We start from the raw sequence: 22,439 nt of genomic DNA, 5'->3' as shown, positions 1-22,439 counted from the left end.
TTTGTCAACAACTGCTAGTTGATTAGCAAGTGCTTTTACCTTGTTAACATGAGCCATGAGGTCATCTCTTTCTTCCATCTTTACCGTCAAGAACTTCCTTCTTGTCCAAAGGATGTTGGCAAGGTTTCTACTCTCATAGATGTTGCAAATAGTCTTCCATGCTTCCGCTGGTCCATTGCAAGCTATAATATGTGAAAAGTTGGCATCATCAAGGTTTATTGCAATCATCCCAAAAGCCTTCCTTTCATGACGTTTGTACTCCTTCTTCACTTTGATATCAGCATTGTCACTTAGAGGGTCTTCACTTTCATCAACAATGTTCCAAAGGTCCAATGAAGCCAACAAAAGTTCCATTTTTTTCTTCCAATGGTAAAAGTTGTCACCCCTAAACTTCTCAATTACTCTCAAGCTTTCACCCTCACTTGAAGCCATGTCTAAGGAAGGGATGTAAGAAAGAAAATCAAGAAAAGAAGATATAGAACTCTCAAAATCAACAAGAAGGTGTTACTGCCTTAGAAACCCAGAATGCCCTCTTTGTAAGTAAACAAGTGATTTCACTCTTGTATCACTCTCAACTTCACATATAAGACTTCTCACAAGTCTTACACTCTATTTGAACCTCTTGTATAAGCTTTGCCACTCTTCAATCACCCCTTTTTTCTCACAAAATACTTCTAATCTCACAAAAAATACTTCTTGTAAAAAATAAAACAATCTATTTAAGAAGTTAAGTACATGAAACCACAAAGTTAGAACATCAATGATAAATTTCAGCAAAGAAATATAACACTAGATTTCTAAAACATCATTATATGGAATCTAACATCAACAAAGACTATAAGTGCACTTAACAATAAATAAGAGCAAAATTACATCAACAACTAGATGCATAAGAAGGATTAGAAGATAACAAACTCAAACTTCAACAATAACTATAAGATCTATTCCTTACAATAAGAAAGACTTCAAAGTACTTCAAAACTCACAAGTAAAGGTGAGTGGGCCCATAACCTATTAAGAAAACAAATACTTAGAAGACACAACACTTAGCATCAGCAAGGTTGCACACAAAGAGAGTATGGAGTAAGATGTCTCTCACTTCCAACATCCATTACTTATAGGTGGTAGTTGTTGCCCTAAAAAACAACATCCACTCTTTGACTTTTACACACATGGCCCTAGGATCCTTTTGGCATCTCACGAGTCCCAAGAATATCCTATGTCCAATACTAATTACTCTTACATCTTACACACATGCTTTTAGGATCCTTTGGCATCTCACGAACTATGAGGGTATCCTATGACACACACTAATGACTCATACTTAGTCTTTGAATATTCTCTTGTTAATACTTTATCCTTTTGACTTTGACTCTTGGTCCATGACTTCATCCTATATCCATTGGATGCCCTTACCATATACCAAGAGTCAAACCTTTGACCACTAGCAACTTACCTAAGGTAATATCTTATACAAAATAACATTTTCTACTTTTATTTTAACAAACTTAAGAAAGAAATATTGACAATCTTGATCAATTAGCTAAAAACATCATTTTTTCACCAACTCAAGAAGACCTCTACCTAACTTGAATTACATTGCTCTACCATTATTGCAAAATTAAGACTAGAAGCATAATATCACAAGACACTATTGTAACTTTTTACAAGAAAAAAAAACTTAAGAATTAAATTTAATCAACAGATTAAGCAATTAATAGCCTTTTTAATCAAAACTAGTTACATGTTAATGACTACTTAGTACCAAAATACATGAAATTCAATTAAAATAAGATTCATGATAGGTTGCAATACTATCTAACCTTGCTAGATGTCTTCTTTTTTTATTACAATAATCCTTCTGCAAGATCAAGATTAATATACTAATACTTGTATGAAGTATAACTTCCATAAATTGAGTGGCTTTCCAAAAATAATATATATATATATATATATATATATATATAAAGAGCTATTAGCCATTCAATGTCGCTATCAGTATCTAAATATTAGAAGAACTAAAATAATATCTAATTTATAAATCACTTCAATATGCATATCATTTGAATAAGAAAACACCATTGCTAAGCTCCTACTCCTAGCTACCAACAACAAAGTTACATTAAATATTACAATTGCATTAGAAAAAAAAAAAAAAAAAAAAAAAAAACTTGAAGAAGGCACAATGTCTTGCCACCCAATCAAAGAAGGGAAGTTTGACCATGTCGCAACTTTACCACAATTGAAACAATATTGCATTAGCAGCACATAACTACCATCTAATATCAATAATACACACCTTACAGAGCTTTTGTAGTTAACAAGGAAAACTACACAAAAAAGAAAGAATTTTTTTTTTTTGATCCAAGCTGAATCTTTATTGTAGTGTTTTATTAAAATCAATAGTGATCATGATCTTTCAACTTCTTATTAATAAAATCTTATACTTATGTTTTATTATATATTGTTACAAATCATGAATTAATATCTGACAATTTTTATATATAATATCAACAAAAGTTAGATACAATTTAGATATCTATAATAGAAAAAATATTATTTTATTTATAAATCTCATCCAAGTAATGTGACATACTATTGTATCAATAACCAAATTTTATAGAAGAGTTTTTTAAGCAATTATTGAATTATTAATTAAAAAAAAATAAAAAATAAAAAATAAAAAACTTTAGACAAACTCCTCATTAGATTATGCTCCTAGATTTGTAGATATTAATATTAATCTATCTATGGTTCATAAGCTCAATTTTTTCTTTAATTAAGTATTTTTTAAGTCTTTGGTGATATTTATTTTGACTTTTTAGACCAAAATTTCTTTGCAATATTTTAGATTTAAATAAAATAAAATATATTTTTTAGTTTAATTATTTATTTTTTATTAGAAACAATACCTAATTAATAAATTAATATAGTCTATATATTAATTTCTTCTAATTTGTGAAATAATTCATCTCTTTGATTTCTAATTTGACCTCCTACATGTATGAAACTTTTAAAATATCCCTCTAAAAAGCCTTTGAAAGTAATACTACTTTAAAAAAATTAAAGATTCTATATTTCCATTGTAATTCAAGTTACAAATAGCTCAAGGATCAAAACCTAGATCTTAGGCTTGAAAGTTTTACAAACCAAAATTAAAATTTTAAGGTGATTATACTAGAATTCTTAAAGATGCATCCTTAGAATTTATTTTATATAAAAATTTCTATATCTATTTTTTTTTTTAAATGTTAAATTATCTTATATTGTTTGTTTAAATATTGCTCTCTATTTGGTAATGCCTAAATGGCTAAACTTGCAACATGTTCCAAGGCCCAAAATGACAACTAATGTACTAAGATCCTAACTCTCAATACAATCCAAATTAACAAATTACTTAAAGATTTGATTGTAATAGTTTGATAATTTATTATAGTTATACGTGTATCCAATTTCTAAATGAGAACTAAATTTTATGGTCAAAATTCTGAGATGTACGCATTAATCTTGATACTCACCAATATTGACTTCTCTTTCTGTTTTAAACTAAAGTATTGATCATACATTTTAATCCTCCCTAGTGGCAAAAGCATAAAATAGTATTTTATTGCTAGTTTTTCAATAAGAAATAGTTCAAACTATGCACATAAAATTCAGATTCAAAAACGAAGAATTAATATTCTTGAAAAATAAAATAAATAGATACATGGAAAAATGATCTTTTAATATTTTGCCAACTCTGAGGGAGTCATATTTGTTGAAGAATTGACTGCTACTGTAATATGAAGGAATGAAAACCAGTGAAACACTGTGTGAACATGGATCCGCAAACCTTCGAGTAAAATATTTTTGAATAGGCTATACTCCATCCAATCAAGAAAATAAATTTTCTGGTATTTTCTAAAAATACAGATACCTACAATGAATTGTAATAGCAACATACCATTCTGGTGAAGCTTTGAGATGTCTTGGGTCTGAACCACAATTTCAGGCTTTCAATCTTTGCAGCCACCTGAACTGTAGGTTGTAATTTACATCAGCTATCCACAGTGCTATTGCTTCCACTTGATGACAAGACATTCCCCACAGTCTCAGCAAGTTCAGCAATTTTGGTCCCCATCCAGCTCTGTGCATATTCCATACTAGAGGCCTCCTGCATGGTAAAAACAAGGTCCTTCTTCGCGTCCCCAGTAAGCCCAAGCGTGTCGGGACCATTAGTTGAGACCAAGTCCGATACCTGTACAAACCATCCTCACACCATGAATAGTATAAAAAGACAATATTTTCACCTAATACAAAGTGCAAAGATCCTGTCCTTGAGAAATCCATGGATGGAGAAAGATTCGAAGGTACTAGGTCGGAGCACAAGAAGTAACCAAAGCTTGAAACCACGAGCAGTTGATACTCCAGGAGTATCGTTCAGGTACCTGCTGAAGCCAGGGAATAATGCAATCCATAAAGCTCTGCTGTTGAAGAAATCGTTTGATATAACCCAGAAGCTGTGAGACGGTACCAGCATTGAGTTGATGCAAGACTGGGCCAGTTCGGCTCATCAAGCGTACCAATAACAGCTCATCACTGCAGCCAAGAATCTCTATGTAAGCCACATCCAGGTCGCCTGACCGAACACTCTCCATAGCTTGGCTCCACAACATCCAAAACGGTCCAGACGCCATCCTAATCGGCTTCTGATCAGCGCTAGAATCCCAACCGGCATGCTTTCCATGCGGTTTGCTTGGTGCAGAAGCACCACGAATGGCCGCTATAGCTTCATCTTTGGATGCATGCCAAACACTTCGGGCAGATGGACCTTCTCCTTGTGGGAGGACGCCTACCCTCCTATTTCCCTCCTTGCTCTCTCCATCGGCTCTGTTGCCTCTATGCAATGAACTTAATCCCAGGACATTGGGCCGACTCAAAATTTCTGCCACTGATGGGGTTTGATGACCACAGTGCACAGAAAACTCTTTTGAACGTCCATACCGAGACTCAGCCATCTTCTCTGAGGAAACTCGACTCCGCGAACATACAGGCACTAGAGTATCCTCGTTCCCCTTTCCACCCTTGGAGTTCAAGAACCCATTACCAAGGAGGTATTTGCCGAGTTGATGACTACCTTGAAATCTGGGTGATTCAGCAACCTGAGACCTCCCATCTGTAGTGACGGAACTTTGAGCTAAATCCTCCACGATCTGCTCCAGCCTAGCTACTCGTCCTTCTAAATCATGTATACTATCATGTATACGTGCCATCGAGTCCTGCTACCCAAGGTGCCAATGTAGGAACACGAACTGATGAGAATTTTGAGAATATCATGATCATCAAGCCCTACCGCTATCTCGCACACAGTTTTCACTAACCTGTCGTGCAGCTCATGCAAATCAATCACTGGACTCCAAATACGTGTTCAAAGTTAATATGTCAAGATCAATCATGAATCATAAAATAAAAATAACATAAAAATAAAAACAAGGCAAAAGGTTGAGAATTTTACCTGCAGCATTTTCATCATAGACAGATGTTGATGTTCCAAGCTATGAGAGTGGCGCTGAGTGGCTCCCGTGTCGGCGGTAGCCTTGTAACCATCATTCGTTGAAGAGACGATACAAGTTGATTCATCCTCACAAATCTGATTCCCATTCGCAAGTGGATTTCTCCATCTCTCATGATTCTCTGTCTCCGATCTATCCTGATGTACTGATGGATTGGGATGTTCGTAACAGTTACCTGCAATTTATCATACCAGTCAATCAAGGCACCAGAAGTAGCAGAAGCAACAATCAACATTGTCGAAGTACAACATCTCCTGCTGCCTGGTAACCATGCGACTGTTGGCAGATGACGCTGTTCTCAAAAACGGCCTTATTCAGGAGCAGTTTTTCTCAGAGAGCAGAGCTTTTGAACAAACAAAGAATTCATGCTCTTGTATCAATGATGGATCAATACAAAGGAGATGCAGGTGAGAAATGCTGAAAAACAAATCCTCAGTTGGAAATTCACCATTTTCTGTTAGCGGATTGAGTTCCCTGCCTTCTTCCTGGTCAAAATTTTGATCCACACCATTACCCTCCTCAGGGGTGAACCAACCATCTGCACCATATGCACTAGTAGGTGCAGTCTCCGCGCAATTATCGTAATAAACGAGCTGCTCATTGCTTGCAGCTCCACCTCTTGGACTCACTACCTGAGGTAAGTCACGTGGAAAAGCAACATGATTTGAGTCGATCGAATCTTTCGCATTATCCAACTTCCGCGAAAAAACAGGATTGGGTTTCTTATCGCCTAAAAGTGGCGTTCTTTTCTTCACAGCAACTGCTCGTTTGTCGCAGACGGATCTAGGTCTTCCGATTATATCAGATGATGAAGAATTTACTGAGCCCCGTAAACTGTTTTTGCGATCTGAATTAGGAGGTGTAGCACCTCCTTCGAAAATACTCGTTGAAGAGGCTGAATCATGGCTTCCAGCTGGTGTGTTACCTGCAACAGTGCAGCACAGACTATCAGTGAGTGGAGAACTTAGATGAAATTCCTGTGATTATCATTCATGCTGACAATTCTTTTGGAGCTCCTTGTTTACTACCCTTATCCACGGCAATGATGATCTTTTTCAGCACTCTTGACAAATTTCAACTATTGAACAGCATCTGAAAATTGGAACAAACTTGGTAGTTTATTTGGGTCATTGACAGATTTCCAAAGCTGCAATGCTTCAATAACACTGTCTCGAACAGGCTTGACCTGAAACACACAAATAACGGCTACCATCACATCGATATACTTAAAAAGTGATCTTATTGAATGAAAAAAATAGTCTCAGCAACAAAGGAAGCCTACAATCTAAACCATAGTGCCACTGGTGTAATACTGTCAGAAAGTCAGATCAGCCAACCTGAACTTAAATTTCCCTTTCTTTACATTAAACCCATGAACTTAAACAGGATCATTAAAGCGGCACTTTCAATGAAGATATACAACGAACACAGTAGGAGACACATACACCTCTGAAAATTCTATTCAATCCAAGAGAAGAGTGACATTCACCTTATCAAACCGGCTATTCTCTAAAGCAGCGAGCACACTTCCCCTGTAGGATCCCAATGAGCCTCCCGCTGCCGTGGCCATGCTAGAGAGTGCATCAGCTGCTGCTTTCCGCACCATCCACTCACTACTATCAAGTTCGTCTTGGACGGAGCCAAGCAACAGGGGTAGTTGAGATATGGAAACCACTCCAGGAACCTACATCATTCCCAACATCAAAAACTGGGAAAGGAGATAACAAGAATGTTGGATAGTACCAGTAAATGCAACGTTATATTGGAGTTCATATGTGGCAAATCAAGTCGGTGAGAATGGGACAAGACAGATGAGGTTTAACCAACTTGCAAAGTCCTGAGGTGTTAACTTGATTTGGACCTAATTCGCCAAATATTGAAAACTGGAAAGACGCAAAACATGAAGCTGGCAGTTAGCACCGTTTAAGTTAATCTGCAACTTTTGCCGTTTTTCAAAAATCATCCGTTCGATTAGTCCCTGAAATCTGACCAACAGTTACCAAGCCAGTACCCTTTATGCATGTGAATACACAATTCCGATGATGGAATGAAAATGACTTCTTGAAAAAACGAGTGAGCCTACAAATGGCGCGCGTTTGACCAGAAGGTGGAATTCAAATAACCGAAGCGGAAAACACGACAAAATATGAACACAACATACTGAAACGCCACAAATACTATCCAAGACGTGTTACAATTCATGGGTGGTGAATAGATTGGAGAAGAATATGAGTGACAAATGAAAGGTTGATTACCTGGAAGATGGCTCCCACAGCGTTGAGAAGAGGCGCCTTGGCCAGAAAGTTAGGGCTACCAAGCATTTTCAAAATTCGAGGACTAAGACGATGCAGAGTGTGAAGGTCCTGATCCCTGGTATTTTCAATGACGCGCGCCAGACACATGGAAGCTCCAGTCTGCAAGGTCTTGTGCTGCTCCGCCAAAGCCTCCAACAAAGGTTTCATGAATACATTAATGGTAAAGCCACCATCACTTCCTCCAATTTGTGAAGCCAAAATTCCGATGGTATCAACGCAGGCATCACGAATATTGGAATCTGGATCCTTCAACCTCTTCACAATATTTCCCACCATCTTCGGCAGGTGGCAGGCCATTAAGTCTCCATGGAGGCTGGCAAGCGTCCCAACCAGCCTGATGCAGTTCCGTCTCACCAAGCTCTTCTGCTGCGCATCAGTGTCGTGTAAGCAGGCCAGAAAGAGCGAAATTCCATCCAAAGTCAAATTCTGGGCAATGCGCTCTAGCTCCTCCACCGCCAGCTGCTGCGTATCTCGATCTGATAGCTTATTTATCGTCGCCAAAATGCGACTCTTAAGCTCCAGCAACAACACGCCCTTCCCTGGGATAGGCCCTCCCCCTCTTTTCCTCCCTCTCGGCCCTCCACACATCGCCATGACACAAAACTAACCAAACGCAAAAATTCTCACCTCCACAGCGGCAATCAAAATGTCTAATCCGACCCAACCAACATGCCTGAGCTCCATCCCCACATTGTTCCAAACTCCCACCGAATCACGCATTGTGAAACTCCTGCCCAACTCCTTCACACATATACCCCTCAAATCATCGCTAAATCATCAACATCAACATAAAATATTAAAATGAAAACCTTTTGGGACCGCTGAACCCCCTCATCAACTACCAACAAAGAAACGACAGCGAACGACATCATAGCAGCAAAAACAAGAAGGCCTACAACATCATGAAATCATTAACGCCAATTAATGAGGCCCCACAGCAATCACAAAATGACGAAGAGATTGAACAGTTTCACGCTTGAAGATGCCTCGAAGAATATGATGCACCGCCATGGTAATCAAAATATCCCAAAAGTTCGAAAAACTCAGTGTCCTCACTGGTACTTCATACACAAAAAGGCACTGCGGTCCAGGGTGATAAATGAGCGTGTCCGAAGCTGTGTCAGATGCACTGCCATTTTGTTTGGAATCGGCGTGGTCGTGAAAAATATTCCTCCTGAGTCTCGTCGATTAATCTCCCAGCTGGATTATTGATGATCCATTCTCAGATTCGACCTCACTCATTGCACCTTCATCATCGTCTTGCTCCTCCGAACCTTCTGGGGGGCGTTGTGGGGGCCGTCTTTGTCACGGAAAGAGGTAAAAAGAAAATCCTACTTTTGTCTCTGTATTGTCATTTACAACGTCAAATGAATCGAGTTGAAAGCGTCAAGGCTTCTTACAGAGGTCCCACTGGTTTCATGCTGTACGTGGTGGGTTCAAGAAACACTCGAAACCCATTGAGTGGTTGTGTGCTAATTCAGTTCGTCGGGTTTCTCGACAACTCCCTTGTCAGCTCACGGGTATATAGGAAGGGATCGTGTGAAGCGTTGAAGGATGTTGTGACGGTGGACAGCGCCAAGCTGTGTTATTAGCGGGTAGTCCTGTGCCTGGTTAACCTCCGTAAAGTAACTCGAATGTAGAATTGTAGGTTCTGAAACTCAAGAAAACGTGTAATAGATAACGCAAATATTGATTGTTGAGAAGAGATATATATAAAGCGCATGTTTATGTCTCATCTTCGCAGCTCATTGAAAAGCGTAATTCATGCACGTCATGACAAGAAGGTGGACATGCTGTCTTCAGGTTTTGAGTAGATCATCAAAAAGACTATTCAGTGAGATCCATCCTATCCAATTGATGAAGCTGATGTACATGGCGACAACCATAAACGACTCAATTAATGATAGTGAGTTGTGCCCAAATCACATGGAGTTCCGCATTGCTCACTGCGTCCAGAAAATCTTCTAACTGCTTTACAAGATTCAGCGAAGTGAAGACAGAAAATCAAGGGAATCGCTTTCCTATGGCGGCGCTGGGTCTGTTCCAAGCTATCCTAGTTGAACCAATCTCTTTGAATCGGTAACTACACTCGACTCGATGGATGAAAATTATTTGACAAAGAATCCTGCCGCCGCAGAGGAATTTCTTCACTTTCTGGATCCTCTGGACGCTTACTATTGGCTCCTCCGCCCATAGATAGGCGATGCGACATATTCGGTCCTGGGCCCCAATTCGTACCTGTGTCATTCCAAACCCCACATATAATAAGCCCCAGTCAACAAATGTGCTTCACGGACCATCATAACAATGGAAATCAACCAGACTCAACTCACTGCAAGCGTCCATTGCCACACCTCTACAGTTCGGCAACCACAAACTAGGTGCAAAATTGTTCATGGTATACTCACTTAATGCAGCCGTTGCGTCCCCCATATCCTTGGTTGCATGGAGTAAAAACGTGCCAGCCAAAATGGTCACAAACCCACATAGCTCTGTTATGATTTGAGGTGTACTTTGATTGTGCCAATCCTGCATCAATTACCGCCTACTTGTCAGCGATTGGTTCACCCGCTAATTTAATCCCGATACGGACGCAACCATGAAAAGCCACTGCTCCAAAAAGATACAAAAATTTCTTTACCGACAGATACTTGCAAACTGGCAATACAGAGAACTGTGGCATACTAGAGGTTGTGCCAATACAAACCTTGAACATGATAGAACTAGCCAGAATGGTCAACGAGGTAAACATGACGTAATATATAGGAGAAACAATTGCTGTATTAAAGGTGTCGAGGGCCTGCACAGATGAGCATCCACATTAAAATCTTCATACACTGAACAGCATCGTAGAAGATGATAGAAATGATGTTCCTAGAAAACTAGCTAAAGCCCAGTCAAGAACCTCATGCTACTGCTTGTGCTGCACTAATAAGTGCAAATTGATTCAAACCACGTCAAAATTGGTACCTTGTTAAGGTAGTTCATTTGGGTCAATATGCAAATAAGAACCACAATTGCAAATATCGATGTCTGGGGATAGATTAACTGATTTTGCCCTTGCAACGTCAACTTCATAGCAATGCCCAGTGCTTTCACACTCATGACCTGGTAACAACAGAGCAGTAACTCATTAAGACAAGCACCTGTATAAATATAAAATTCTTCAAGTAGAAAACTTATGCAAATTGGAAGGGTGTTCATAACATCGATCTGCAAGTTCAGTCATCTGACAATACTTCCACTAAGCAACCTCTACACTCAGCGGTCCACTGGATTTGGGAATCGTTCCATGCACGACACCGAAGACAAGCTCAAAAATCACAGAAGTAATATCACAGATTAAACTGCTGAATATAAAAGATGCAGAGCTAGACTTCAATGATCCGTGTAAATAGGAGATAAATTTGGAAGCAGACAGACTAAGAAACCTGATAAGAAAGAAAGAGTGAGGTATAAGGACAATACAGATAAGGAGCCCATCAATGAGCAGATGGCGATGTACACTAGGACATGTGTGTGCCCAAATTGAGGCACATAATGAAATATAAGTACCAGCACCAAGGCAACCACGAAAGTTGCATACATCAAAAAGGCTGCACCAAAACAATCAATACAATCCAACGAACAAAGTCCTCATCAGTTTTCTTCCTGTAACTCGTGAGCGGAAGTCAATCAGTCATATTGAGGCTCACATTGAAATACTTCAATTGTACATCACTGCATGTAATTAAACTCATAATTTATAGCTGCTTGGACGTGGTTTTGACTCACCAGGCTCAGTTGCCAGCAGCCAGACCTCTTTGACTGATTCTATGGCACGTTCTTGTGGAGCATGTAGCACAATGGTGGTGGAACCGACTATACAAAGCACGCAACCTACTATACCCAGCAAATGCAATCGCTCCTTGAGAACCACATGTGCCAGAGCCGCACTGCATACAGAGTGCCAACATCCAGAGTAAGTAAATCAGACGAATCCTTGCAAACCTAATATCGAACAAACTACCACTTTGAGAGTTCGAAGAAATACCTGACTATGATGCTCAGCGCGCCAAGGGGAGTAACCAAGACCGCTGGAGCAAACGCATACGCAGTGAAGTTGGCCACTTCTCCCACAATCACTGCCACTCCACTTCCTTCAGGTTAGATACTGAGAGCTTCATCTCAATAAAATCAATCTCAACATTGCAACACTCTCAACTCATGACTGTAAGCTGAAATGTCCTTACTTGTGATCATGCCCGCCCACCATAGCGGCTCGTATAGATACGAGTAACCTCCACTTCCTATCACACATAAGTAGGACACCACGTCAGGGCACGGGGAACAGAAACAAAAAAATGAAAAAAAAAACAAAACAAAAACAAATAACAAAAAACAAAAAAAAACAAAACAAAAAAAAAAAAAAAAACAAAACAAAACAAAACAAAAAATCCCACTTCCACATTCGAGCTAAACCCAAACCCTAATTTTCCTACATGTGCAAAATCCATCCATAAATCCGCAGCTCCAGTCTAAACATAATTCCCAAGGCCACAGCATTAGCCTAAAAACCCTTCCACAAAAGTAACCAAACAAACAAACACGCAAAGACAAGCGCAAACAACAGCGAGCAGCAACTCACCTGCCCTCACTCCCGAAGCCCCGGCACGCTTCAAGCCCTTCTTCTTGATGATGAAGCTAGCCCCAATGAAGAGACTCGAACTAACGGCCAGGGCCAACCCTCTCTGATTGTCGGATGACATGGGAAACCGTTATTCTCACACTGCCCCACACCTTCTCGTTCACCACCACGCCCGCGTCAACTCCGCTGCCTTCTGTTACGCCAGCAATTGCCGCAATCCCCATCTGCATCCCCTTCCTTCTCTCATACCTGCCCCGTCTCTTCGCCCTCATCCACCCCGCAATTCCCACGACACCGACACACGCAAACCCTACCACACTCTCATCTGCCCTTTGACCTGCATCGCTCTCTCTCTCTCTCTCTCTCTCGCTCCCTCGCGCAATCCCTCCCCAACCTCAATCAACAGCCCCCCACCTCATCAATGCGCCCGGTGACTTCGACTCCGAGACTCCGCCCAATAACGGATCCAGCAGGTCAACGACGGTAGCAAAGGAATGCCGACAAAGCAGGGACGAGGGTGACGATAGTCGCGATGGACGCGGAGACTGTGGCGATGGCGTGCATTCCTGCAGAAGGGGGATCCGAAAATAGTAACACCACGAGCACCAGCTGCCCCCAAGCTCTGACTCCCCCCCCCCCCCCCCCACCCTGCTGGCCCTACCCTCTCCTTCACCACTTGAACTCACTAGTGACTGCATGCCTAACTGAGTGAGTGAGTCTGTCTGTCTGTCTGAGGGGCCATTAGTCATGAAGGCCCCTTATTCCATCCTTCTGCACTGCACCTCAGTGGGGCTGAAATTGAATAGATATCCGTCATGGAATCAAAGCTCTCCAGCATTGTTGCGTGTTTCTCCCCCCCCCCCCGGTCAAACCTTGGGTTTTTTTCTATTTCATTGACTGCTTTTGATACCCATGTGACCAATAATAAGTGTGCGTTAGGAATTCTGTTATTATTTTAACTTCAACTTTCTCCATCACAAAACTTGCAGTTATTGAGCTTTTGAACCACTTGGGTCTCTTTCATCAAAAGAGCTGAAAATCAGAAGGGGCTTTATCAAGATTGTTTTGGGCTCTTTGCCATGAGTGTACAATTTCGATACATGTAAATGAATAAAGTGATTAAAGTCACATAAAGTATATTTATGTTCCACATTACTGAGTGATATTTAGATTACCATGTTATTTGACAATGGTTGTAAAAATTTTACAGTGCAATAAGATTAGATGTTAGTAGGTTAAATTAATATATAAAATAAATAATTACATGCTTATTAACTTTTGGTATGTAATCTTCAAGTTAAGTCTTATATATTAAATTTTTTAAAAAGAATGTGAACACATGTCATGAGTTGAAACATGCAAACATATTATATTTTAAGTAAATTTTAAATTCACTTATTCGAAAAACTATCAAATTTATTTTTCATCAAGACTTTTTAATAAAATTATGAATCTTGATATTTTGTATATACTATTTTTTTACAAAAAAAAAAACATAACCTTAAAAAAAAAAAGTCGAAGTTGTTATATATCTGAATCTAATTAGCACAAAGAACCATGAATTTTCTCTAAAAATAATATTATGAAGTAAATAACAAAGACATGTTAAAATGCAACACTTTGGCTAAATATATGGATATGTAAGTAGATGCATGGATAGATGTTCAGATGAATGGAAACTAATATAAACAAAAGTATTTTAGTTTTATATTAAAAAACTAAAACTAATAATTTATGCTGTCAGAAAAGAATAGCAAGCCATTTATGCTTAAGTTCATCATATACAAAACATTTCTTTCCAATTCAAAAGTTATTATATTTTCACTTATTTTTCAAGTAAAAATTTTGAATAAATTTTCCATTCTTTCTGTGTATTAGTTTTCCACTAAATTCTTTTACTTGAAAACTTCATGTTTTTCTATAATATTTTATGTAATGCTCCATCTCCCGATGCAATTTCCAGGAAATGTTCCACTGCATTTTCAGGAAAAAAATAGATAATGAAAGAATCATTCTAACCGAAGTAGAATAGAAACATCTATTCACTCAAAAAGTAAAAAAGTAAAAATAGAGGGAAATTAGTCAGTTCTTCTCAAACACTGATTTAACTATCATAGAAAGGCATCCTCACTCACGAAGAACCTACCCTGCGCTTCAGGATTCTAAACAGACCACAAGCCATCTCAGGGTTGGCAGTTTTGCATTCAATAGCCCAAGCTTAACACAAGAAATCCACTCAGCCCCCTAAACAATGCTTATGGTCTGCTCTAACTGGGTTAATAAGACCTTGTAAAGAGAAAGCCAGTCTACAAAGAGCTCCAGGGAGAGGATTCTTCCCATCATTGACGAACAAATTAGCAGCTCATACTAACTACTTCAGCCTCAAGGAGAGATCTCCTCATCTTCCGACACAAACTTGCCGCTTTGATCGTTTTTGCGATTAGGGTAGCCATTTACTTCATATGCATTCACACGACCCACACGTGTTAGTGTCGCTATGTCATATCTCTAAGGTAAAGTGGCTTAGCAATAGAGTTAAATATATGCCAAAGAGGAGTTGATTTCAACCGATGAAGAGAGCTGGACGTGGTTTTGGTACTGCGTAACTAAACACCCAAACTCCTACAAGATGTGTGTCAAGAATTGCAAGCATGTGAGAAGCTCCTGGAAATGCATATTATGGCTTCAGTAAAAGCGGATTGTGTACATAAGCCTTCTCCTATGTTGCTTTTCAAACCGAGAGACGATGTCGTCGATTTCGTCTTCCCAAGCATCTGCTTGTTCCAGCTGCACGGCACAAGAGGAAATCTTTCACTAATCGGGACTGGGACGTTCCATAAGACAAGACCTACTTGGAAAATCATGTGCTTTGAACACCCACCTTGCGTTTCATGAGCCATGTAGAGGCCGAGTCCTTACCCTTTGGCACAGGTCAAGCGCAAGTTTGCCGCCAATTGCAGCCTCGTCGTGATTGTCTTTCACGTCCATGTTGATTATTAATGCTAACTTCATCAAATTCGTCTCTCTGTTCTCAAGATCTGTAGTCCAATAGGAAAATCAAATCACAATGAGTGCCCACCTCCGAAAAAACATGGAATATTGACTGTTACCATTTGCAACCATTTTGCAGCACAGATACAAGTTCATATAAGAAGAAAAGAGTTTGAAACTCCAAACTAACCATTCATTTACTAGCACATGTTAACGTATGACTTGAGGCACATCAGATGTGTTGTAGGTGAAATGTTTTGAAAGCTGATGAAAACGGACGTACCGTCGATCACCGTGTCAAAAACTCTCTCTTCAAAGGTGAACACAACATCGAAAGTGCCGTCTGCTGCGTTGTCTTGCCACCGCTGGGGTGCCTCTTTCACGCCTAAATTGCGTTTCAACATTTGCAGTAAACCATTTCGCTTGTACCTGTTCATCACCAAAGTCAAGGCAGAACTCCAATAACAACATAGACCAATTTACACGTGGAGGAACCATTACTGAATAATTTATCTTATGCAACTTCGCGGCCTACGTAAAGTAATTAATTTGATTGACAAACCAAGGATGAAAAGAAAAAATAAATTAAAACAAAATAAAACTAAACTCCCCCAAAGGAGCCAGGCTAGCTTGCAACATAACTACCTATCCGCAACAAGTTAATTGCATGCCATTCTGAAGTCCTGTCTGAATTGTTTTCAATTCTGAAAGATTTCGATTGGTGGAAGCTGTAGAGCCCGTTTCTAAACCCTAGACAGACAGTGCGCTATGCGCAGTGAATTAAAGCGGAGGTTCAGATGATACTACTTAACTCTGAATAAATATATATATATATATATATATATATGTATACACACACACACACACACGGGCAGTATCTCTGAATACGCGCATCTTCAAACGGCACAATCAGAGTCACGACATGTTCGATTGAGCGGATTCGGCAGGCAAAATCAACCCGACAACCCCTCGGAACAACAGCCTCAACTCACCGCGCCCATTCAGCCCAAACAGAGAAAAACAAAAATCAAACGCAACAGAGGATACAATTCCGGATCTTTCTTCATCAAGTCCTCAAGCATGACCCGGTACGGCGTCCCGAACGAATACACATTCGGCTCCCTCGCCGAGGGCCCGGGCAATTTCACGTGCGACCCAGTCCCGTAGGAGCTAACATTCAGCCCCTGCCTCTGCAGCAGAGCATGCGCCTCCATGCTGCGATTCTGGTTGCTCGCGCACACCATCGCATGGCGCAGCTTCATCAACCCCCGATCACAGAAACCTCTTCACCAACCCACTAACTCCTCCTCTCCTTCCTCCTCCTCCTCCTCAACTCCTCTCCTTACTGAACAAACAACCCCACCAAAAATAGAACAATACTCAACTCTCTCAAACCTTCACCCACTGCATCACTCTCTACCCAATTTGAAACCCAACCCAAATTCTTGGTTAGCAAAGATGGCAATGGAGTTGAACGCACAACACGCTCGCGGCAAGACGCATAACGCAATGCAAGAATGAGGACACAGAAGAAGAATCAGAAGAAGAAATAAGAAGATGAGTTCTGTGTTAGAGTGGGCGAGACATCCTGTGCGACTGATGTGAGAGCCAGGCAGCCAGATAGAGGGAAATGGAATGGGGCGTGGAACTGGCAGAGACGATAAAACAAAACAAAACAAACAAAAAAAAAAAAAAAAAAAAAAAAACTCAGCTAATCAGCTTCCGATGCCAAGCGTTCAGCTTCGATTGAGTTGCAGCCACCCACGCACGCACTCCGACACAGTGCTTGGATGAGCACGCAAGCCAGCGAACAAACAAGCAAGCATGCTCAGCAAGGAGTAAGCCCTCTTTCTTATGTATCTATCCATCTATCCCACTATATCAATCAATCAACCGAGCATGCCAAAAAGAATAATCGGCCATTTAGCGGTGGTTCAGCTATTGTGTAAGAATCTCTTATGCCTATTTCTTGTCTATTTTCAACGCTTTCTTTTTCCATGACAGTGATGATGATCAATATTATCATTATTTCATGCATTTTTGGCCCAACAATTTTCAACTTTTGGCTGGATATTGTTTCTTGTATTTTTGCCAAAGTGGTTAGAAGTTCTATAATATGATTTTTAAACAATATTCATTCTAGTTTAAAATTATATTATCTTTGAATGAATATCTATTATCTTTGAATAGCACAAGAGTGTATTGATATTTTGATTGTTTGTGATTTATATCTTTGACAATTTGACAAAAATGCTAATTCACTATTTTTATTTTGTTATTGAAGTGAATAAATTATTCCACTTCATTTATTCTATTTTAAAGATTGTAGACTATCTACTTATAAACTAACAATTTTCATTTTCTAACATTGTTAAAAACAAAGTGGACTATCCTTCTTGGTAATAAATTCCATTTAATATTGAAGGTTACAAATTATTCTCTTCTAATTTAACTTGTAGATTTTTCAAGGTCAATTATTATAGAAATGGAAGTAAAAATATGGATGCTATACTTGGCAAAAATGACAATAGATTTAAAACTATTATGCATTTTTATAAGTTTGTTAATACAATTAGTATAAAAATTTCATTTATTTCCAACATCAATCATGGTGGTACAATTATCACATATATAAATGAAGTCAACAATGAGATCCGATGTTTATGCCAAAAAGTTGTATAGTTAAAAAAAAAAAAAAAAAAAAAAAACAATTAGATTAATTTTATAATTGAATCCAAAAAGTCTTACTACTACAAATATAAGAGAGACAAAGTTTAATATGTTACAAAAGTTTCATTGAATAAGATCAATATTTTGAAGGCTTCTACAACACTTCAAGCTTTATCTAAAATTGTATCCTTCCCAATACTTCAATGGATTTACTCAAGTTGAATTCATAAGATTGCTTGAAGATGAAAAAACTTTAAAAATCTTGTCAAAAAGTTCCATATTATTTAAAGTCAAAAAAACTCTAGGAAGCTTTTTGGACTTTATTAATCTTCCTAGAACTTTCTAAAATTTGCTAAAATATTTTAAAAACCTTCTAAAAACTTTTTAGAGTATAATAAAAATCTTTCTAAAATCTTTTATTAAAATATTTTAAAAATATTTTAAAACCTTATATAAAAATATTATAAAAATCTTCTAGAACCTTTTAGAACTTGATAAAATATTTTAAGAATATTTTAAAAATCTTCTTCTTGAATATATCTTAGATCACCTCTTCTTTCAACTCCTAGTTTCACAACGAGATTTGGTTTCATCTTTGTAATAGAATGATCAAAGCTCGAGCATTATCTTTAAGATTTTTTTTTGAGTTGACTATAGTGTAGATGTTTCTTTCTTTAAGAAGGTCCAGCTTCATCTTAAGGATGATCCTACAAAAGTTGTGAGAGTTGAAAAGGTTGATCTTGTAGTAGTAATAAGGAATGCTCCAACTCTAGTTCTACTTTGAAATTCATGATTTAAAGACTCTTTAAATACTTTTCAATTCAGTATATTGGAACATAAACTAGATACACTAAACTCTGAGGTTGTTGTAAGCAATACTTGTTTTCTTTGTTATATATAATATCCTAGTTGTAGCTCTATAGAGAAGTCATTCTAAAATAGGTTTAGATTTTTGAAGATAGCATCAATGAAACTCCTATACTTTTTGTAGCATATTAACTATATTTTTTGCTAGTTTCTACATACACTCATTCATATTGTAACCATACCAATGAATAAAATACTCCAACATGCCTCTCATTTGCTAAGAATCAAGGATCCTTTCTACTTCATATTCTACATAATTATCTATTTCAATGCAAGGTGGTGATGGTTGTATTCTTTTTGAAATAGTTGATTCTAAATAAGCATCTAAAAAAAAATATAAAAGAGTAGATGTACTTTCATGGATGTAGATGGTTTCTATTAATAAGCCACTAGATCAATTTACTTTTAAATATAAAATGGCTCTAATCTTTGGTAGTCTAACTTATGACAAGGTCGATTAGTCTTGATATTTTGTTAAAGAAGCCGTAGTTTATCCTCAACTTAAGAAGCATGGATTCTTTTCTAAATTCATCTAAAGAATTTTTGTAAGAATCTTTAGTTGCTTATAAAATAAATCTTCAAAGCTCTGATAATTATTTTGTAAGATCTTCAATTGCTCGGTTTTTAATCCTTTAATATATTTAATAAATCAAGCTTTGGATGATAACCATAATTGGAATAAAGTAGTGTTTGCTGAATTAAAGCATAAAAATTATTATTATAAGCAAACTTTGCCAAAGATAAATACAAGGTCTAATCATCTTATTAGTAGTTGATGGTATACTGCAAATATTACTCCAAAATTTAATTAACTCATTCTATTTGATCATTGATTTGAAGATTGAAGGCATAGAAAATTTTGATATCCACCTTTAATATTTTAAATAGAAACTCCTAAAATTTTGATATAAATTGAAGTTCTTGATAAAAAATGATGTCATCAAGTAGGCCATGATATTGATATATATATTGTCAAGAATGAGCCTTAATGTTTCTTTTCCAAAAATTGAATTTTTGGATAAGACAAAATATATCATTTTTAGAAGTCAATCCACAACAACAAAGATAACATCAAATATAGCTAATGGTAGCAAATCAATGATGAAATCCATTGATATGGAAGACTATAGTTGCTTTAAAATTGATAATGGTTGTAGAAGTCCATAAGAGTAATGTTGAAAAGTCTTGGATCTTGAATGAATGTCATACAAGAAAACAAAGGCTTTTACAGTCTTTTACATTTGAGGCCATAAAAAATCTCTAGAAATAAGCTTAAATATTTTTTTAAATCTAAAATATCTTATAGTTGGAAAATCATGAAAAGATTGAAGAACACAAAGTCATGTTGATCCTTGTGGAATATATAAATGATCTTCAAAATACAAAAGAACTTCCAAAAACTTGAACTTGTTGTTGTCAGGACATTGCTTGATATTAAAAATTAATCAATTTTTAGTTGATACTATATGAATCAATAGAAATAATCCTAAAAATAGTACAAAAATAAAATTATTCTAGCTTTAAGAGAGTAGTATATTACTAATCAAATGCTACTTTTTTGGCCTTTGGAGCAAGATATGATCTCCTTAATAAAAAGTCTAATACTCCTTGCTACTTTCTTTGTCAATATGTAATCATAAAATCAAAATGAGATAATGACATATTTCAACAAGCTTAACAGTGTTTAGAATCCAAGTTGATATAAAATACTTCAAGTTTTTGTGATTTGTATATATAACCAAAAGATGTATAGTACCTTCTAATAATTGATACCATTCATAAAAAAAACCTACAATTATAAGAAGTTTTTTTATCGTGAATCTCATAATTGATCTTTGCAGCTAAAAACTTTCTAGAATAGAATGCAACTTGGTATGACTTTCTATATTTTTCTATTTATGATAGTATAGCTCCTAATACAAAGTCAAAGGCATGAAATTCTAAAAAAAAAGTCTTTAAAAAATCTGGATGCACTAAGTTTAGAATTGTAATAAAAGCTACCTTTAAATCTTGAAAAGCCTTTTGTGCTTGAGGATCCTAGTCTAATTTATCTTTGGATATCAATTGAGTGAAAAGAGCAGCAACTTAGAAATAATTCTTCATAAATATTTGATAGAAATTAACAAATAAAAAAAAACATGTACATTATGTACTATCTTTTGAGTTGCCTACTCTATTATAGCTTAAACTTTCTTTGGGTCCATCGATAGGCTTTCATTGAATATAATATATCCAAAAAATTCCACTTTTTGATTGATGGAATGCACATTTTTTTAATTTGATATATAATCTTGAATATCAATTGTACAATCATATGGCCAATGTTTTGGCAATATATTAGTATTCTTTTTTAAAAAAACATCTTGAATTTTTTTATACTACTTTGGAATATCTACTAAAGAACTTGCTTCTTCACAAGCTGGAATTGCATAAATGAGCTGGAGCTATAGTTTTGTAGGCCTAAAAATAAAGTTACAGAAAAACAATGAGTAGGTTGAGTAGAGAGAAAGAGGGACCTTAATGTATTTGAGGTATTAGGATATCCACCTACATGGTATTTATTATAGCTTGGCTTTTGTATTTTCTTGAATAATAGTATTCCTAGTCTTAGTTGTATATTGCTTCCTTGGACAATTTCTAGATTTGTAGTTTCTTTCAACACAATACAAGCATAAACGTTATTTAAATCAATGCTTTTTTTCTTTGATATAAAATATTTGAATTATACTATATTAATTTACATATCCTTAGCTCCAAAATTTAAAAATAATATATTTGTTGAAGCAATAAAGTACAAATTTCTAATGTATTGTTTTGTCAAAATCCACAAGCGTTAATCTTGATGGTGTTGAAATAATCAATTATTATACTTTACAACTCAGTTGATAATTTCATTGAATATTTAAAGATCAAGTGATAATAATAATAGGTCTTTCACATCATCCTTTAGTTTTCAATAGAATTAGCTTAAAAAAGCTTATTCATCTCAATTGATGTCACAAATCAATTACCTAAAATTAGATGTATAAATTAATATAGACCATGATCCTTGACATAATTAGCAAATCTTTCTTATTGCCTATCGAGCCTTATCATGTTCTCCAAATGCCTCTACAAATGCTTCCAAGAAAGCTTCAAAGTTGCTCAAGATTGAAGATCTCTTTTCAAATAAAGAAAAAATCGAAGATAAGGCTTGTCTTATCAGCAAGGTTTCTATTAAACCAACTTATGATCCCTTTGTTGAATAACACTCAAGTTTTAGAAAAGTTACCAATCAAATTTAGTTAATAAATCCTTGAAACTTGGAAGGTGTACCATCAAACTTTTTTAGAAGACTAATCCAAGGCTTCTTATATTATTAAATGGATAAATTTCCTTATTGAGATATAAGCACCACCACTATCATGTAGTAACATA

The 22,439-nt window shown here is 36.9% G+C and overlaps 3 protein-coding genes and 1 long non-coding RNA gene across 6 annotated transcripts; 1 reads left to right on the top strand and 3 right to left on the bottom strand.

Moving 5' to 3' along the window:
* Window positions 1-3,652: 3,652 nt before the first annotated feature.
* Window positions 3,653-9,232, bottom strand: LOC112286068 (microtubule-associated protein TORTIFOLIA1). 3 transcript variants are annotated; one of them, XM_024527608.3, is made up of 8 exons: window positions 8,495-9,228; window positions 7,808-8,233; window positions 7,042-7,236; window positions 6,663-6,738; window positions 6,001-6,477; window positions 5,495-5,727; window positions 4,428-5,258; window positions 3,653-4,237 (listed from the first exon to the last, which is right to left on the bottom strand). In XM_024527608.3, exons 1-8 carry the CDS (start codon window positions 8,585-8,587, stop codon window positions 4,037-4,039), a joined length of 2,532 nt encoding a protein of 843 aa, XP_024383376.1. In that variant the 5' UTR covers window positions 8,588-9,228; the 3' UTR covers window positions 3,653-4,036. The 3 variants fall into 3 exon arrangements, with proteins under 3 accessions (XP_024383376.1, XP_024383377.1, XP_024383375.1); XM_024527609.3 differs by having other exon boundaries at window positions 7,808-8,230; XM_024527607.3 differs by having other exon boundaries at window positions 7,808-9,232.
* A 504-nt stretch (window positions 9,233-9,736) lies between these two features.
* Window positions 9,737-13,078, bottom strand: LOC112286069 (putative magnesium transporter NIPA4). Its single transcript, XM_024527610.3, has 9 exons — window positions 12,495-13,078; window positions 12,100-12,156; window positions 11,901-11,991; window positions 11,642-11,802; window positions 11,336-11,463; window positions 10,838-10,975; window positions 10,575-10,667; window positions 10,276-10,396; window positions 9,737-10,105 (listed from the first exon to the last, which is right to left on the bottom strand). The coding sequence occupies exons 1-9, from the start codon at window positions 12,613-12,615 to the stop codon at window positions 9,951-9,953; spliced, it is 1,065 nt and encodes a 354-aa protein (XP_024383378.1). The 5' UTR covers window positions 12,616-13,078; the 3' UTR covers window positions 9,737-9,950.
* Window positions 13,079-14,490: 1,412 nt separating this feature from the next.
* LOC112285326 (uncharacterized) lies at window positions 14,491-17,333 on the bottom strand. Its single transcript, XM_024526031.3, has 4 exons — window positions 16,533-17,333; window positions 15,769-15,914; window positions 15,414-15,532; window positions 14,491-15,281 (listed from the first exon to the last, which is right to left on the bottom strand). The coding sequence occupies exons 1-4, from the start codon at window positions 16,745-16,747 to the stop codon at window positions 15,180-15,182; spliced, it is 582 nt and encodes a 193-aa protein (XP_024381799.1). The 5' UTR covers window positions 16,748-17,333; the 3' UTR covers window positions 14,491-15,179.
* Window positions 17,300-21,141, top strand: LOC149988461 (uncharacterized). The gene is made up of 2 exons (XR_016504471.1): window positions 17,300-17,430; window positions 17,945-21,141. It is a non-coding gene; the product is annotated as an uncharacterized LOC149988461 (long non-coding RNA).
* The last annotated feature ends 1,298 nt before the right edge of the window (window positions 21,142-22,439 follow it).

The sequence above is a fragment of the Physcomitrium patens genome, chromosome 8, assembly GCF_059467195.1.
Source record: "Physcomitrium patens ecotype Gransden chromosome 8, ASM5946719v1, whole genome shotgun sequence".
NCBI lineage: Eukaryota > Viridiplantae > Streptophyta > Bryopsida > Funariales > Funariaceae > Physcomitrium > Physcomitrium patens.
The sequence above is the reverse complement of the archived record's forward strand: the minus strand, read 5'-3'. Positions and strand labels throughout refer to the sequence as shown.

Excerpts from the sequence above, each read along its gene's own strand:
- LOC112286068 (XM_024527607.3), bottom strand. The coding sequence starts at position 8,461 with ATGGCGATGTGTGGAGGGCCGAGAGGGAGGAAAAGAGGGGGAGGGCCT. Across the intron at positions 5,728-6,000 it reads CAATCCGCTAACAGAAAATG|GTAACTGTTACGAACATCCC; the intron begins GTGAATTTCCAA and ends GATAAATTGCAG. Across the intron at positions 5,259-5,494 it reads CTATGATGAAAATGCTGCAG|GACTCGATGGCACGTATACA; the intron begins GTAAAATTCTCA and ends CTTGGGTAGCAG.
- LOC112286069 (XM_024527610.3), bottom strand. The coding sequence starts at position 12,615 with ATGTCATCCGACAATCAGAGAGGGTTGGCCCTGGCCGTTAGTTCGAGT. Across the intron at positions 11,992-12,099 it reads GTGGGCGGGCATGATCACAA|TGATTGTGGGAGAAGTGGCC; the intron begins GTAAGGACATTT and ends GTGGAGTGGCAG. Across the intron at positions 10,397-10,574 it reads CTAGTTCTATCATGTTCAAG|GATTGGCACAATCAAAGTAC; the intron begins GTTTGTATTGGC and ends TAATTGATGCAG.
- LOC112285326 (XM_024526031.3), bottom strand. The coding sequence starts at position 16,747 with ATGAAGCTGCGCCATGCGATGGTGTGCGCGAGCAACCAGAATCGCAGC. Across the intron at positions 15,915-16,532 it reads ATGAAGAAAGATCCGGAATT|GTACAAGCGAAATGGTTTAC; the intron begins GTATCCTCTGTT and ends GGTGATGAACAG. Across the intron at positions 15,282-15,413 it reads CGCTTGACCTGTGCCAAAGG|CTGGAACAAGCAGATGCTTG; the intron begins GTAAGGACTCGG and ends TGTGCCGTGCAG.